This window comes from Pseudophryne corroboree, chromosome 2 (genome assembly GCF_028390025.1).
Source record: "Pseudophryne corroboree isolate aPseCor3 chromosome 2, aPseCor3.hap2, whole genome shotgun sequence".
Lineage (NCBI taxonomy): Eukaryota > Metazoa > Chordata > Amphibia > Anura > Myobatrachidae > Pseudophryne > Pseudophryne corroboree.
The window spans coordinates 689,401,158-689,417,056 of NC_086445.1; the positions used below are offsets into that span (position 1 = coordinate 689,401,158).

Consider the following 15,899-nt stretch of genomic DNA (forward strand, 5'->3'; position numbering starts at 1 on the left):
GGGCACAAAAAGTAAAGCTTTTCCAGATCAGGTGGTGTGCACTGGCTCCTCCCCCTATGACCCTCCTCCAGACTCCAGTTAGATTTTTGTGCCCGGCCGAGAAGGGTGCAATCTAGGTGGCTCTCCTAAAGAGCTGCTTAGAAAAAGTTTAGCTAGGTTTTTTATTTTACAGTGATTCCTGCTGGCAACAGGATCACTGCAGCGAGGGACTGAGGGGAGAAGGAGTCAACTCACCTGCGTGCAGGATGGATTGGCTTCTTGGCTACTGGACATCAGCTCCAGAGGGACGATCACAGGTACAGCCTGGATGGTCACCGGAGCCGCGCCGCCGGCCCCCTTGCAGATGCTGAAGTCAGAAGAGGTCCAGAATCGGCGGCTGAAGACTCCTGCAGTCTTCTAAAGGTAGCGCACAGCACTGCAGCTGTGCGCCATTTTCCTCTCAGCACACTTCACACGCAGTCACTGAGGGTGCAGGGCGCTGGGGGGGGGCGCCCTGGGAGGCAAATGTAACCTATATAAAGGCTAAAAATACCTCACATATAGCCCCCAGAGGCTATATGGAGATATTTAACCCCTGCCTGGATTCACTAAATAGCGGGAGACGAGCCCGCCGGAAAAGGGGCGGGGCCTATCTCCTCAGCACACAGCGCCATTTCCTCTCACAGCTCCGCTGGTCAGGACGGCTCCCAAGTCTCTCCCCTGCACTGCACTACAGAAACAGGGTAAAACAGAGAGGGGGGGGCAAATTTATGGCGATATTTTGATATAACAAAGCGGCTATAAGGGAGCACTTATTATAAGGCTATCCCTGATATATATATATAGCGCTTTTGGTGTGTGCTGGCAAACTCTCCCTCTGTCTCCCCAAAGGGCTAGTGGGTCCTGTCTTCGTTAGGAGCATTCCCTGTGTGTCTGCTGTGTGTCGGTACGTGTGTGTCGACATGTATGAGGACGATATTGGTGTGGAGGCGGAGCAATTGCCAAATATGAGGATGTCACCCCCTAGGGAGTCGACACCAGAATGGATGCCTTTATTTATGGAACTACGGGATAGTGTCAACACGCTAAAGCAGTCGTTTGACGACATGAGGCGGCCGGACAATCAATTAGTGCCTGTCCAGGCGACTCAAACACCGTCAGGGGCTGTGAAACGCCCTTTGCTTCAGTCGGTCGACACAGACCCAGACACAGGCACTGACTCCAGTGGTGACGGTGACGAATCAACCGTATTTTCCAGTAGGGCCACACGTTATATGATTTTGGCAATGAAGGAGGCGTTACATTTAGCTGATACTACAGGTACCACCAGGGGCGGATCCAGAAAAAAATTACAGGGGGGGCACCATAAGTGGTTGTGCTATCAAGGAGGGGTGGAGTCAGAAGTGGAGTGGGCGTGACCAAGTTTTAGTGGGTGTGACCAATTGTGTGAGGGTGTGTGGTCAAGTGCTCAATGTGCTCAAAGGGTAGATGCTAGAAACAAGTGGGCTAAGGGACCATCTCCATCAGGGGGAGGAGCTATGCCAGCGGGATAGTTCCTCTACTATCCACGCCACCAACTATTACATTTAGTAATCAGGTGGCGAGCGAAGCGAGCCCGCGAGGGTACTTTTCGGGTACCCTGTTTGCCCGTAGCTCCTCCCCCTGGTGACGTATCTCCTCCCCTAAGTACGTCAGAAGCTCCCTTCTCCCACTCGGATATAGAATCAACCGCGCTCAAAGTGCACCATTCTCCCTCCCCAGGTCACCCCCCCCCCCCCAGCAAAAGACCGCTCACAGCAGGCAGCAGCACCATTCCCTCTCCCAGTCACCCCCACTCCCCCCCCAGCAAAAGACCGCTCACAGCAGGCAGCAGCACCATTCTCTCCCTCCCCAGATCACCCCCCAGCAAAAGACCACTCACAGCAGGCAGCAGAACTATTCTATCCCGTCCCCGGGTCACCCCCCCCCCCTCCCCAAACAAAAGACCACTCACCAGTAGAAAGCAGGGCCAGTCAGGCAGGCGTCGTCTTCTTGCTCGGCTGGCGGCTGCTCTCCCGGACCCTTGCGCTGCTGTGCACTGTTCCTTGGTGCTGTCCCTCAGCGGTGGCGGGCGGCGGCGGTGCGCTGTCCCTCAGCGGTGGCGGGCGGCGGCGGTGCGCTGTCCCTCAGCGGCGGGCGGCAGCGGTGCGCTGTCCAGCGGCGGCGGGCGGCAGCGGTGCACTGTCCCTCAGCCGCCGCCGTGGCCTGGATCTGTGTTCCTCCTCCTGCTCGGCTCCTGACCTGCACTGACTGCAGGTCACATTTCTCCAGGGAGCCAATCAGGAGGAGGAACACACACATGCAGAGCAGCAACTAACAGGAGAGGGGGACATGTCGGGTGCCGGGTGCGTGTAGCAGCGCAGACTGTTAAAAATGACAGGGGGGGCACGTGCCTTGGTGCCCCCCCCCCTAAATCCGCCACTGGGTACCACTAAACAGGGTATTATGTGGGGTGTGAAAAAACTACCTATAGTTTTTCCTGAATCAGAAGAATTAAATGACGTGTGTAATGAAGCGTGGGTTGCCCCTGATAAAAAGCTGATAATTTCAAAGAAATTATTGGCATTATACCCTTTCCTGCCAGAGGTTAGGGAGCGCTGGGAAACACCTCCTAGGGTGGACAAGGCGCTAACACGCTTATCTAAACAAGTGGCGTTACCCTCTCCTGAGACTGCCGCACTTAAAGATCCATCAGATAGGAGGATGGAAAATATCCAAAAAAGTATATACACACATGCAGGTGTTATACTACGACCAGCTGTAGCGACTGCCTGGATGTGCAGTGCTGGGGTAGTTTGGTCAGAGTCCCTGATTGAAAATATTGATACCCTGGACAGGGACAATATTTTACTGTCGTTAGAACAAATAAAGGATGCATTTCTTTATATGCGTGATGCACAGAGGGATATCTGCACACTGGCATCACGGGTAAGTGCTATGTCCATTTCGGCCAGAAGAGCTTTATGGACGCGACAGTGGACAGGCGATGCGGATTCAAAACGACATATGGAAGTTTTGCCGTATAAAGGGGAGGAGTTATTTGGAGTCGGTCTATCAGATTTGGTGGCCACGGCTACAGCCGGGAAATCCACCTTTCTACCTCAAGTCACTCCCCAACAGAAAAAGGCACCGACTTTTCAACCGCAGCCCTTTCGTTCCTTTAAAAATAAGAGAGCAAAGGGCTATTCATATCTGCCACGAGGCAGAGGTCGAGGGAAGAGACAGCAACAGGCAGCTCCTTCCCAGGAACAGAAGCCTTCCCCGGCTTCTACAAAAGCCTCAGCATGACGCTGGGGCTTCTCAAGCGGACTCGGGGACGGTGGGTGGTCGTCTCAAAAATTACAGCGCGCAGTGGGCTCACTCGCAGGTAGATCCCTGGATCCTGCAGATAATATCTCAGGGGTACAGGTTGGAATTAGAGACAGATCCACCTCGCCGTTTCCTGAAGTCTGCTTTACCAACGTCCCCCTCCGAAAGGGAGACGGTTTTGGAAGCCATTCACAAGCTGTACTCTCAGCAGGTGATAGTCAAGGTACCTCTTCTACAACAAGGGAAGGGGTATTATTCCACTCTCTTTGTGGTACCGAAGCCGGATGGCTCGGTAAGGCCTATTCTAAATCTGAAGTCCTTGAACCTGTACATAAAGAAGTTCAAGTTCAAGATGGAGTCACTCAGAGCAGTAATAGCGAACCTGGAAGAGGGGGACTTTATGGTATCCTTGGACATCAAGGATGCGTATCTCCACGTTCCAATTTACCCCTCACACCAGGGGTACCTCAGGTTCGTTGTACAAAACTGTCACTATCAGTTTCAGACGCTGCCGTTCGGATTGTCCACGGCACCTCGGATCTTTACAAAGGTAATGGCCGAGATGATGATTCTTCTTCGAAGAAAAGGCATATTAATTATCCCATACTTGGACGATCTCCTAATAAGGGCAAGGTCCAGAGAACAGCTAGAGATGGGATTAGCACTGTCTCAAGAAGTGCTAAAACAGCACGGGTGGATTCTGAATATTCCAAAATCCCAGTTAATGCCGACAACTCGGCTGCTGTTCCTAGGGATGATTCTGGACACGGTTCAGAAAAAGGTTTTTCTCCCGGAGGAAAAAGCCAAGGAGTTATCCGAGCTTGTCAGGAACCTCCTAAAACCAGGAAAGGTGTCTGTACATCAATGCACAAGAGTCCTGGGAAAAATGGTGGCTTCTTACGAAGCAATTCCATTCGGCAGATTCCACGCAAGAATTTTCCAAAGGGATCTGTTGGACAAATGGTCAGGGTCGCATCTTCAGATGCACCTACGGATAACCCTGTCTCCAAGGACAAGGGTGTCTCTTCTGTGGTGGTTGCAGAGTTCTCATCTATTGGAGGGCCGCAGATTCGGCATACAGGATTGGATCCTGGTGACCACGGACGCCAGCCTGAGAGGCTGGGGAGCAGTCACACAAGGAAGAAACTTCCAGGGAGTATGGACGAGTCTGGAAACGTCTCTTCACATAAACATTCTGGAACTAAGAGCAATATACAATGCTCTAAGCCAGGCGGAACCTCTGCTTCAGGGAAAACCGGTGTTGATCCAGTCGGACAACATCACGGCAGTCGCCCATGAGAACAGACAGGGCGGCACAAGAAGCAGGAGTGCAATGGCAGAAGCTGCAAGGATTCTTCGCTGGGCAGAGAATCATGTGATAGCACTGTCAGCAGTGTTCATCCCGGGAGTGGACAACTGGGAAGCAGACTTCCTCAGCAGACACGATCTTCACCCGGGAGAGTGGGGACTTCATCCAGAAGTCTTCCACATGCTGGTAACCCGTTGGGAAAGACCAATGGTGGACATGATGGCGTCTCGCCTCAACAAAAAACTGGACAGGTATTGCGCCAGGTCAAGAGATCCGCAGGCAATAGCTGTGGACGCGCTGGTAACGCCTTGGGTGTACCAGTCGGTGTATGTGTTTCCTTCTCTGCCGCTCATACCAAAAGTATTGAGAATTATACGGCAAAGAGGCGTAAGAACGATACTAGTGGTTCCGGATTGGCCAAGAAGGACTTGGTACCCGGAACTTCAAGAGATGATCACGGAAGATCCGTGGCCTCTACCTCTAAGGAGGGACTTGCTTCAGCAGGGTCCCTGTCTGTTTCAAGACTTACCGCGGCTGCGTTTGACGGCATGGCGGTTGAACGCCGGATCCTAAAGGAAAAGGGCATGCCGGAAGAAGTCATTCCTACTTTGATTAAAGCAAGGAAGGAAGTAACCGTGCAACATTATCACCGAATTTGGCGAAAATATGTTGCGTGGTGCGAAGATCGGAGTGCTCCGACGGAGGAATTTCAACTGGGTCGATTCCTACATTTCCTGCAATCAGGATTGTCTATGGGTCTCAAATTGGGATCTATTAAGGTTCAAATTTCGGCCCTGTCGATTTTCTTTCAAAAAGAATTGGCTTCAGTCCCTGAAGTCCAGACCTTTGTTAAGGGAGTGCTGCATATACAGCCTCCTGTGGTGCCTCCAGTGGCACCGTGGGATCTCAATGTGGTTTTGGACTTTCTAAAATCTCATTGGTTTGAACCACTAAAAAAGGTGGATTTGAAATATCTCACTTGGAAAGTGACCATGCTTCTAGCCCTGGCTTCTGCCAGGAGAGTATCAGAATTGGCAGCTTTATCTTACAAAAGCCCATATCTGATTTTCCATTCGGACAGGGCAGAACTGCGGACTCGTCCGCATTTTCTCCCTAAGGTGGTGTCAGCATTTCATCTGAACCAGCCTATTGTAGTGCCTGCGGCTACAAGTGACTTGGAGGACTCCAAGTTACTGGACGTTGTCAGAGCATTAAAAATATATATTGCAAGGACAGCTGGAGTCAGAAAATCTGACTCGTTGTTTATATTGTATGCACCCAACAAGATGGGTGCTCCTGCGTCTAAGCAGACGATTGCTCGTTGGATCTGTAGCACAATCCAACTTGCACATTCTGTGGCAGGCCTGCCACAGCCTAAATCTGTAAAGGCCCACTCCACAAGGAAGGTGGGCTCATCTTGGGCGGCTGCCCGAGGGGTCTCGGCATTACAACTTTGCCGAGCAGCTACGTGGTCAGGGGAGAACACGTTTGTAAAATTTTACAAATTTGATACTCTGGCTAAGGAGGACCTGGAGTTCTCTCATTCGGTGCTGCAGAGTCATCCGCACTCTCCCGCCCGTTTGGGAGCTTTGGTATAATCCCCATGGTCCTTTCAGGAACCCCAGCATCCACTAGGACGATAGAGAAAATAAGATTTTACTTACCGATAAATCTATTTCTCGGAGTCCGTAGTGGATGCTGGGCGCCCATCCCAAGTGCGGATTATCTGCATAAATTGTACATAGTTATTGTTACCTAATTCGGGTTATTGTTGAAGGAAGCCATCTTTCAGAGGCTCCGCTGTTATCATACTGTTAACTGGGTTTAGATCACAGGTTGTACGGTGTGATTGGTGTGGCTGGTATGAGTCTTACCCGGGATTCAAAATCCTCCCTTATTGTGTACGCTCGTCCGGGCACAGTACCTAACTGGAGTCTGGAGGAGGGTCATAGGGGGAGGAGCCAGTGCACACCACCTGATCTGGAAAAGCTTTACTTTTTGTGCCCTGTCTCCTGCGGAGCCGCTATTCCCCATGGTCCTTTCAGGAACCCCAGCATCCACTACGGACTCCGAGAAATAGATTTATCGGTAAGTAAAATCTTATTTAAAATGCTATAAGGGAAAAACACTTATATAAAGGTTGTCCCTGTATAATTATAGCGTTTTTGGTGTGTGCTGGCAAACTCTCCCTCTGTCTCCCCAAAGGGCTAGTGGGGTCCTGTCCTCTATCAGAGCATTCCCTGTGTGTGTGCTGTGTGTCGGTACGTGTGTGTCGACATGTATGAGGACGATGTTGGTGAGGAGGCGGAGCAATTGCCTGTAATGGTGATGTCACTCTCTAGGGAGTCGACACCGGAATGGATGGCTTATTTAAGGAATTACGTGATAATGTCAACACGCTGCAAGGTCGGTTGACGACATGAGACGGCCGGCAAACCAATTAGTACCTGTCCAGGCGTCTCAAACACCGTCAGGGGCGTTAAAACGTCCTTTTACCTCAGTCGGTCGACACAGACACGGACACTGACTCCAGTGTCGACGGTGAAGAAACAAACGTATTTTCCTTTAGGGCCACACGTTACTTGTTAAGGGCAATGAAGGAGGTGTTACATATTTCTGATACTACAAGTACCACAAAAAAGGGTATTATGTGGAGTGTGAAAAAACTACCTGTAGTTTTTCCTGAATCAGATAAATTAAATGAAGTGTGTGATGATGCGTGGGTTTCCCCCGATAGAAAATTATTGGCGGTATACCCTTTCCCGCCAGAAGTTAGGGCGCGTTGGGAAACACCCCTTAGGGTGGATAAGGCGCTCACACACTTATCAAAACAAGTGGCGGTACCGTCTCCAGATAGGGCCGCCCTCAAGGAGCCAGCTGATAGGAGGCTGGAAAATATCCTAAAAAGTATATACACACATACTGGTGTTATACTGCGACCAGCGATCGCCTCAGCCTGGATGTGCAGCGCTGGGGTGGCTTGGTCGGATTCCCTGACTGAAAATATTGATACCCTTGACAGGGACAGTATTTTATTGACTATAGAGCATTTAAAGGATGCATTTCTATATATGCGAGATGCACAGAGGGATATTTGCACTCTGGCATCAAGAGCAAGTGCGATGTCCATATCTGCCAGAAGTTGTTTATGGACACGACAGTGGTCAGGTGATGCAGATTCCAAACGGCACATGGAAGTATTGCCGTATAAAGGAGAAAAAGACAACGTCTTTTCAGCCTCAGTCCTTTCGTCCCCATAAGGGCAAGCGGGCAAAAGGCCAGTCATATCTGCCATGGGATAGAGGAAAGGGAAGAAAACTGCAGCAGGCAGCCCATTCCCAGAAACAGAAGTCCTCCACCGCTTCTGCCAAGTCCTCAGCATGACGCTGGGGCCGTACAAGCGGACTCAGGTGCGGTGGGGGGGGTCGTCAAGAGTTTCAGCACGCAGTGGGCTCACTCGCAAGTGGACCCCTGGATCCTACAAGTAGTATCCCAGGGGTACAGATTGGAAATTCGAGACGTCTCCCCCTCGCAGGTTCCTGAAGTCTGCTTTACCAACGTCTCCCTCCGACAGGGAGGCAGTAGTGGAAACAATTCACAAGCTGTATTCCCAGCAGGTGATAATCAAAGTACCCCTCCTACAACAAGGAAAGGGGTATTATTCCACACTATATTGTGGTACTGAAGCCAGACGGCTCGGTGAGACCTATTCTAAATCTGAAATAGTATAACACTTACATACAAAGGTTCAAATCAAGATGGAGTCACTCAGAGCAGTGATAGCGAACCAGGAAGAAGGGGACTATATGGTGTCCCGGGACATCAGGGATGCTTACCTCCATGTCCCAATTTGCCCTTCTCACCAAGGGTACCTCAGGTTCGTGGTACAGAACTGTCACTATCAGTTTCAGACGCTGCCGGTTGGATTGTCCACGGCACCCCGGGTCCTTACCAAGGTAATGGCCGAAATGATGATTCTTCTTCAAAGAAAATGGGCGATCTCCTGATAGGGGCAAGGTCCAGAGAACAGTTGGAGGTCGGAGTAGCACTATCTCAAGTAGTTCTACTACAGCACGGGTGGATTCTAAATATTCCAAAACCGCAGCTGTTTCCGACGACACGTCTGCTGTTCCTAGGGATGATTCTGGACACAGTCCAGAAAAAGGTGTTTCTCCCGGAGAAGAAAGCCAGGGAGTTATCCGAGCTAGTCAGGAACCTCCTAAAACCAGGAAAAGTGTCAGTGCATCATTGCACAAGGGTCCTTGGAAAAATGGTGGCTTCTTACGAAGCGATTCCATTCGGTAGATTTCACGCAAGAACTTTTCAGTGGGATCTGCTGGAAAAATGGTCCGGATCGCATCTTCAGATGCATCAGCGGATAACCCTGTCTCCAAGGACAAGGGTGTTTCTTCTGCGGTGGCTGCAGAGTGCTCATCTACTAAAGGGCCGCAGATTCGGCATTCAGGACTGGGTCCTGGTGACCACGGATGCCAGCCTGAGAGGCTGGGGAGCAGTCACACAGGGAAAAAATTTCCAGGGAGTGTGATCAAGTCTGGAGACTTCTCTCCACATAAATATACTGGAGCTAAGGGCAATTTACAATGTTCTAAGCTTAGCAAGACCTCTGCTTCAAGGTCAGCCGGTATTGATCCAGTGGGACAACATCACGGCAGTCGCCCACGTAAACAGACAGGGCGGCACAAGAAGCAGGAGGGCAATGGCAGAAACTGCAAGGATTCTTCGCTGGGCGAAAAATCATGTGATAGCACTGTCAGCAGTGTTCATTCCGGGAGTGGACAACTGGGAAGCAGACTTCCTCAGCAGGCACGACCTCCACCCGGGAGAGTGGGAACTTCATCGGGAAGTCTTCCACATGATTGTGAACCGTTGGGAAAGACCAAAGGTGGACATGATGGCGTCCCGCCTGAACAAAAAACTGGACAGGTATTGCGCCAGGTCAAGAGACCCTCAAGCAATATCTGTGGACGTTCTGGTAACACCGTGGGTGTACCAGTCGGTGTATGTGTTCCCTCCTCTGCTTCTCATAACCAAGGTACTGAGAATTATAAGACGTAGAGGAGTAAGAACTATACTCGTGGCTCCGGATTGGCCAAGAAGGCCGTGGCACCCGGAACTTCAAGAAATGCTCACAGAGGACTCATGGCCTCTGCCGCTAAGAAGGGACTTGCTTCAGCAAGTACCAGGTCTGTTCCAAGACTTACCGCGGCTGCGTTTGACGGCATGGCGGTGGAACGCCAGATCCTAAGGGAAAAAGGCATTCCGGAAGAGGTCATTCCTACCCTGGTCAAAGCCAGGAAGGAGGTGACCGCAAAACATTATCACCACATGTGGCGAAAATATGTTGCGTGGTGTGAGGCCAGGAAGGCCCACGAAGAAATTTTAACTCGGTCGATTCCTGCATTTCCTGCAAACAGGAGTGTCTATGGGCCTCAAATTGGGGTCCATTAAGGTTCAAATTTCGGCCCTGTCAATTTTCTTCCAGAAAGAATTGGCTTCAGTTCCTGAAGTCCAGAAGTTTGTCAAGGGAGTATTGCATATACAACCCCCTTTTTGTGCCTCCAGTGGCACTGTGGGATCTCAACGTAGTTCTGGGATTCCTCAAATCACATTTTAAACCGCTCAAATCTGTGGATTTGAAATATCTCACATGAAAAGTGACCATGCTGTTGGCCCTGGCCTCGGCCAGGCGAGTGTCAGAATTGGCGGCTTTGTCTCACAAAAGCCATATCTGATTGTCCATTCGGACAGGGCAGAGCTGCGGACTCGTCCCCAGTTTCTTCCTAAGGTGGTGTCAGCGTTTCACCTGAACCAGCTTATTGTGGTACCTGCGGCTACTAGGGACTTGGAGGACTCCAAGTTGCTAGATGTTGTCAGGGCCCTGAAAATATAGGTTTCCAGGACGGCTGGAGTCAGGAAAACTGACTCGCTGTTATCCTGTATGCACCCAACAAACTGGGGTGCTCTTGCTTCTAAGCAGACGATTGCTCGTTGGATTTGTAGCACATTTCAACTTGCACATTCTGTGGCAGGCCTGCCACAGCCTAAATCTGTCAAGGCCCATTCCACAAGGAAGGTGGGCTCATCCTGGGCGGCTGCCCGAGGGGTCTCGGCATTACAACTCTGCCGAGCAGCTACGTGGTCGGGGGAGAACACGTTTGTAAAATTCTACAAATTTTGATACCCTGGCTAAAGAGGACCTGGAGTTCTCTCATTCGGTGCTGCAGAGTCATCCGCACTCTCCCGCCCGTTTGGGAGCTTTGGTATAATCCCCATGGTCCTGACGGAGTCCCCAGCATCCACTAGGACGTCAGAGAAAATAAGATTTTACTTACCGATAAATCTATTTCTCGTAGTCCGTAGTGGATGCTGGGCGCCCATCCCAAGTGCGGATTGTCTGCAATACTTGTACATAGTTATTGTTACAAAAATCGGGTTATTATTGTTGTGAGCCATCTTTTCAGAGGCTCCGCTGTTATCATGCTGTTAACTGGGTTCAGATCACAGGTTGTACGGTGTGATTGGTGTGGCTGGTATGAGTCTTACCCGGGATTCAAAATCCTTCCTTATTGTGTACGCTCGTCCGGGCACAGTATCCTAACTGAGGCTTGGAGGAGGGTCATAGGTGGAGGAGCCAGTGCACACCACCTGATCCTAAAGCTTTTACTTTTGTGCCCTGTCTCCTGCGGAGCCGCTATCCCCATGGTCCTGACGGAGTCCCCAGCATCCACTACGGACTTCGAGAAATAGATTTATCGGTAAGTAAAATCTTATTTTAACAAATATTATTAAACTCTAACGTTTCAAGTGGACTATTTATTTTATTTTTTTTCTCTTTTCCGTCCAGGCTCTGCCAGCTATTGCTGCATACATGAAATCACCCCGCTTTAGGAAGACCCCAATTAACAACAAAACAGCATATTGGAGCAACAAAAAATAATCTTGTTCCACGTATTTGACCATTTCACCCACTAACATTGTGAAGACTTCTTTTTTTCTTCCATGATTTCATGTTTTCTGCAAGACCTAATTTGTTCATCCTAATACATATGTTACTGAACGGTTATCTTTTTGTGAACAAGATTAAAATAAATGTTGAATAGAATTGGCTACAGTCAGTACGTGTATGAAAAGATATGTATGTAGATTGTACAGTTAGTAGATCTTTACTCAGAATTGTTCCATCCGAGAGCTGCTGGGTTTGGAGAACGAGGTGCGTGATTGTGGAGAGCGCTGATGTATGGCCTGTTTCCTTGCAATGAAGAGCAGTGAGGGAATAAAGATAGTATGGCTGGTTATTGGTGACTGCATAAGGGGGAGTATTTTTTTAGGATTCTAATGGTGATTCTGGCTGGTGTTTGAGGGGGCGTTTGGGTAACAATGATCAGCTGTGATAACAGGATTATGAGGAGATCATCTAGTGAGCATTTATGTTGAGGGGGTGGGTTGAATATGTTTTCTCTGAGCTAGCATAAATAATTAATTTGTTTGAATAGGAGTGTGAGATGTAGTTTGTGGTGAAGATGGAAAGGTATAAAAAAAGGGCATTTAAAGGTGTATGTAACTACGCAGTGCTGTGTGCAAAAGATCAATCTGAAGCAGGCATCCCATCTCTATGCTACGATTGAACAAGTAAGTCAGCCTACACTCCCTATGAGTTCGGACAGTCCCATGCATTCACTGGGTTGCCGCCCTGAGGGGTAAATTTACTAAGCTCCCGATTTAATTTGAGATTGCATCTCATTAATTTATTAAACAGAAATCTCGGCAGAGTCTAACCAATTTGTATTGAGATACACAGCTGGTCATACATGTATGAACAAATAGACCATCAGTGGCCAAACACGGTTGTATTTTCACATTCACCTCATAGAACACTGGAATTTACTCAGAATTTGTATTCTCAATCACTGCCAACATTACACACACACTGGAAATATGGAATTGGTAGAGAAATAAATCTTTCAGATACCATTTAGCTGGCCTGTTTGGAGAATCCTGCACGGATCAGTGAGGGAGGGGGATCTTAGTTTTCTTTCTATTTTTAAACTGTTTCATTATTTTACACAATTATGTCCAGCACGCATCTCACTTATCCAGCCAGGCTTCATTGTGTCATGTTCAACAGTGTTTTACAAAACGTCCCCCCACCATAAAATACTCTGGATTACGAATTACATCGACTTCGGAAAACACGATAGATAGAAAAACGGGAGCTTAGTAATTTACCGGGTATGTTTACTGAATAATAGACTTGGAAATTGCAGAGATACCAACCAAGATTGATCTTGGTTGGATTCGGCTGAAACGTGGGAATTTAGTAAATTTACCGCTGTGAGTCCCGTTTCTCTTAAATGGGGACAGCTCCTAATTACGATGCTACAAGTTGTGTTTGAAAAATGACAGGAGCTGATTGGTTGGTACTTTTTGTTTCTCCACTTTATTACTCCAAAGCTTAGTACATCTGCCCTAAAGTGTGGTTCATTCAATCCGCTTGCAGCAGTGGTGTCCGATATGACTAATCCTGCGCAAGTGGTGTCACAGATTGATTTATTTGTCTTTCTTTGGCATGTCCAGTATGCTAAAATCTGAGAGATTCATCAGTGTTTAGCAGCTACGTTCAACTCAGAATCAGGCCCTTTCTCCATTTAACAGGAATTAATAAAAGCTTTGAAATGAATCTGATGCTGCAGAGCTTATAATTGTAAATGATTGCACCTGTATTTTCCCAACCATTCAGTTATGCCAGTTACAGTACATTGTGATTTACAGTACATCATGTTACACTACGTTGTGGCACTGCTTGTATTGAGCAGATCTCCATGCTTCCCTGAAGTAGAATCAAATTCTGTACGCTTCAATGTACTGTAAATTGCTTTTCACAGCCTTTGTTCTGGAGCTGCCCCTAGAATGGAACACATATACAATTGGAGTATAAGATATGTCTGTGATCCCTGTGAGAATATACAGTAAGTCTCTTACAATACAATTCTGCTTTATTATGTGTTCTGTATTCTGAGCCATTTCTTAAGGCATTAATCACTCACAAAAGCACTGGAGCAGAGCCATGGTAACAGGTGGTTTTAGGTGTGGAAAGAGGCATTGAGGTGAGATGAAAAGTGAAACGCACACTGCCTGATTTGGCTGATTTAAACAGATGCTGCTGCACTTTTGTACACATTAATTCAGTCCCACATATCACCCTGAGGGTTATGGATCAATGGGTCCACATGGATTAGGTTGACAGTCAATAGGTCGACATTAACATGGTCAACACAAGGAAAAGGTTGACACTTGAAAATGGTCGACATGGGACAGGTCACAGTATGAAAAGGTCAACATGGCATTTTTTTTACTTTTTGAGTGTTGTTTTTTACGTAACATGACCAGTAACCCCAATTAGTGCACCGCGTCTCCTTGCAGGTTGCTAGTCCTAATCATAAATAGTAGTAATAAAATGATCAATCTCTCTGCGCTCATAACAAGCAGCCTTTGCCGTATAAATGAAATAGGATTACATCCAATCCCATAAAAAACAGCATAAAAGAATTACAATCAGTTATAGAGCCAATGCGCTCATAAATCACATGTGATATGGATACACTTCCCATAAATATGAATAAGGTTGGTCTGTTAGCTACTTCCATTTTCAGTGTGTGTTCGGATGTACATAGAAAAATACAGAACGCAGACAGATCCTCGTGTAATACAGTATGATTATGGGGGTAATTAACACCATAAATAACAAAACTGAGAACTAAATCTAGATTATAGGGGAATCCCCCTTCCCAAACACTCACAATGGTGTATAGAATGAAGGCATATTGTTTAAAATATCCACAGTGATATTGGCCGTCTCCAAATAAAGAGCTTTGGGGTTGCCCCCTTTATATAGCTCTCACAGAATGATGGTCATAAACGAACATATCAGGTAAGTCTTTCTCCTTCACTCTTTTTCATCTTTTGCATGGGTATTTTTTTTTTTGCTATTTGTAAAGATTTAGTTAGCTGCCTTATTGGTTTGTAATGCCTGTTTATCTAAGCCACAGGTTCTCAAACTCGGTCCATGTTTTGCAGGTCTCCTCACAGAATCACAAGTGAAATTATTTGCTCCACCTACGGACCTTTTAAAATGTGTCTGTGAGTAATGAATATACCTGTGCACCTGCTGGGTTACCTGCAAAACATGTACTGTGTGGGGTCCTGAGGACCGAGTTTGAGAACCACTGGTCTAAGCTAATTTATGGCCTTAGCTTTAAAGGGGGTTTGTATTGGGTGGAGTTAGCAATCATTGCATTCACATGGCAATTGTTGCTATTTAAAGTCTAGTATACGGCTGGTAGCGCTGGTTTCTTCACTCCCCCCGTCATCCGGCTCCATAGAAGTGCAGGGAAATATGGACGAGATCGTTCATGTTGGCCTGCATGCACAGCCGACTGGGCACCAGCGATGAACAAGCGCGGGGCCGCGCATCGTTCATCGCTGGTGCCTCCACACTGAAAGATATGAACGGTATCTTGTTCATTAATGAACGAGATCGTTCATATCTTTCAATGAGTTCGACCAGTGTGTAGGGCCTATAAGAAAAGACATCCCCAATCTACTCACTACAATTCTCTATTATGTAAACTCGTGTATGTTTTTGATGTAATGAATTGCTTGTAATTGGCATTGCATGTGTGGGGAAGTTGTTCAGTGAAACCGTTTTATTACTTCATGCTGTCTGGTGTTTACCTCTTTTGACCATTTGTGGACAGGTGTACTATGAGGGTCATTCCGACCCGTTCGCTCGCTGTGTTTTAACGCAGCAGAGCGAACGGGTCCCTGCTGCGCATGCGCAGGTGCCATAGTGCGAGAGTGCATGCGGGATGGCCGAGGGCCGTAGCAGGATAGCGATCGCCTCTGCCTGATTAACAGGCAGAGGCAATCGATGGGCAGGAGGGCGTGAAGCGGCGGCGTTTGGCCGCTGTTTCGTAGGCGCGGTCAAGCCAACGCAGGCGTGGCCGGACCGAAAGGGGGAGGGCCGCAGCGGCTGCGTGACGCAAAAGCTGCGCTGGCCGGGAGTTACTCCTGCAGTGCAAAGGTATCGCCGTTTGTGCGATGCCTTTGCACTTCTGCAAGGGGGGCTGGACTGACATGTGGGGCGGACTAGCCCCGTGCTGGGTGCCCCCCCGCATCTCAGGAAAGATGATCGTAGCTGTGCAAAATTTTGCACAGCTATGATCAACTCGGAATGACCCCCTAT

General features: G+C 48.3%; 1 protein-coding gene and 1 long non-coding RNA gene across 2 annotated transcripts in view; one reads left to right on the forward strand and one right to left on the reverse strand.

Moving 5' to 3' along the window:
- Positions 1 to 11,759, forward strand: part of LOC135044260 (glutathione S-transferase Mu 5-like) — a 59,101-nt gene extending 47,342 nt beyond the window's left edge. Inside the window, exon 8 of the mRNA XM_063955192.1 lies at positions 11,502 to 11,759. Within this exon, the coding sequence (XP_063811262.1) occupies positions 11,502 to 11,594 (93 nt within the window). The 3' untranslated portion in view covers positions 11,595 to 11,759. The remainder of the gene's footprint in view (positions 1 to 11,501) is intronic.
- Positions 11,760 to 13,071: 1,312 nt separating this feature from the next.
- LOC135051089 (uncharacterized) overlaps positions 13,072 to 15,899 on the reverse strand; it is a 57,527-nt gene continuing 54,699 nt past the window's right edge. The window contains exon 2 of the long non-coding RNA XR_010242030.1: positions 13,072 to 13,559. This is a non-coding gene — a long non-coding RNA (uncharacterized LOC135051089). The remainder of the gene's footprint in view (positions 13,560 to 15,899) is intronic.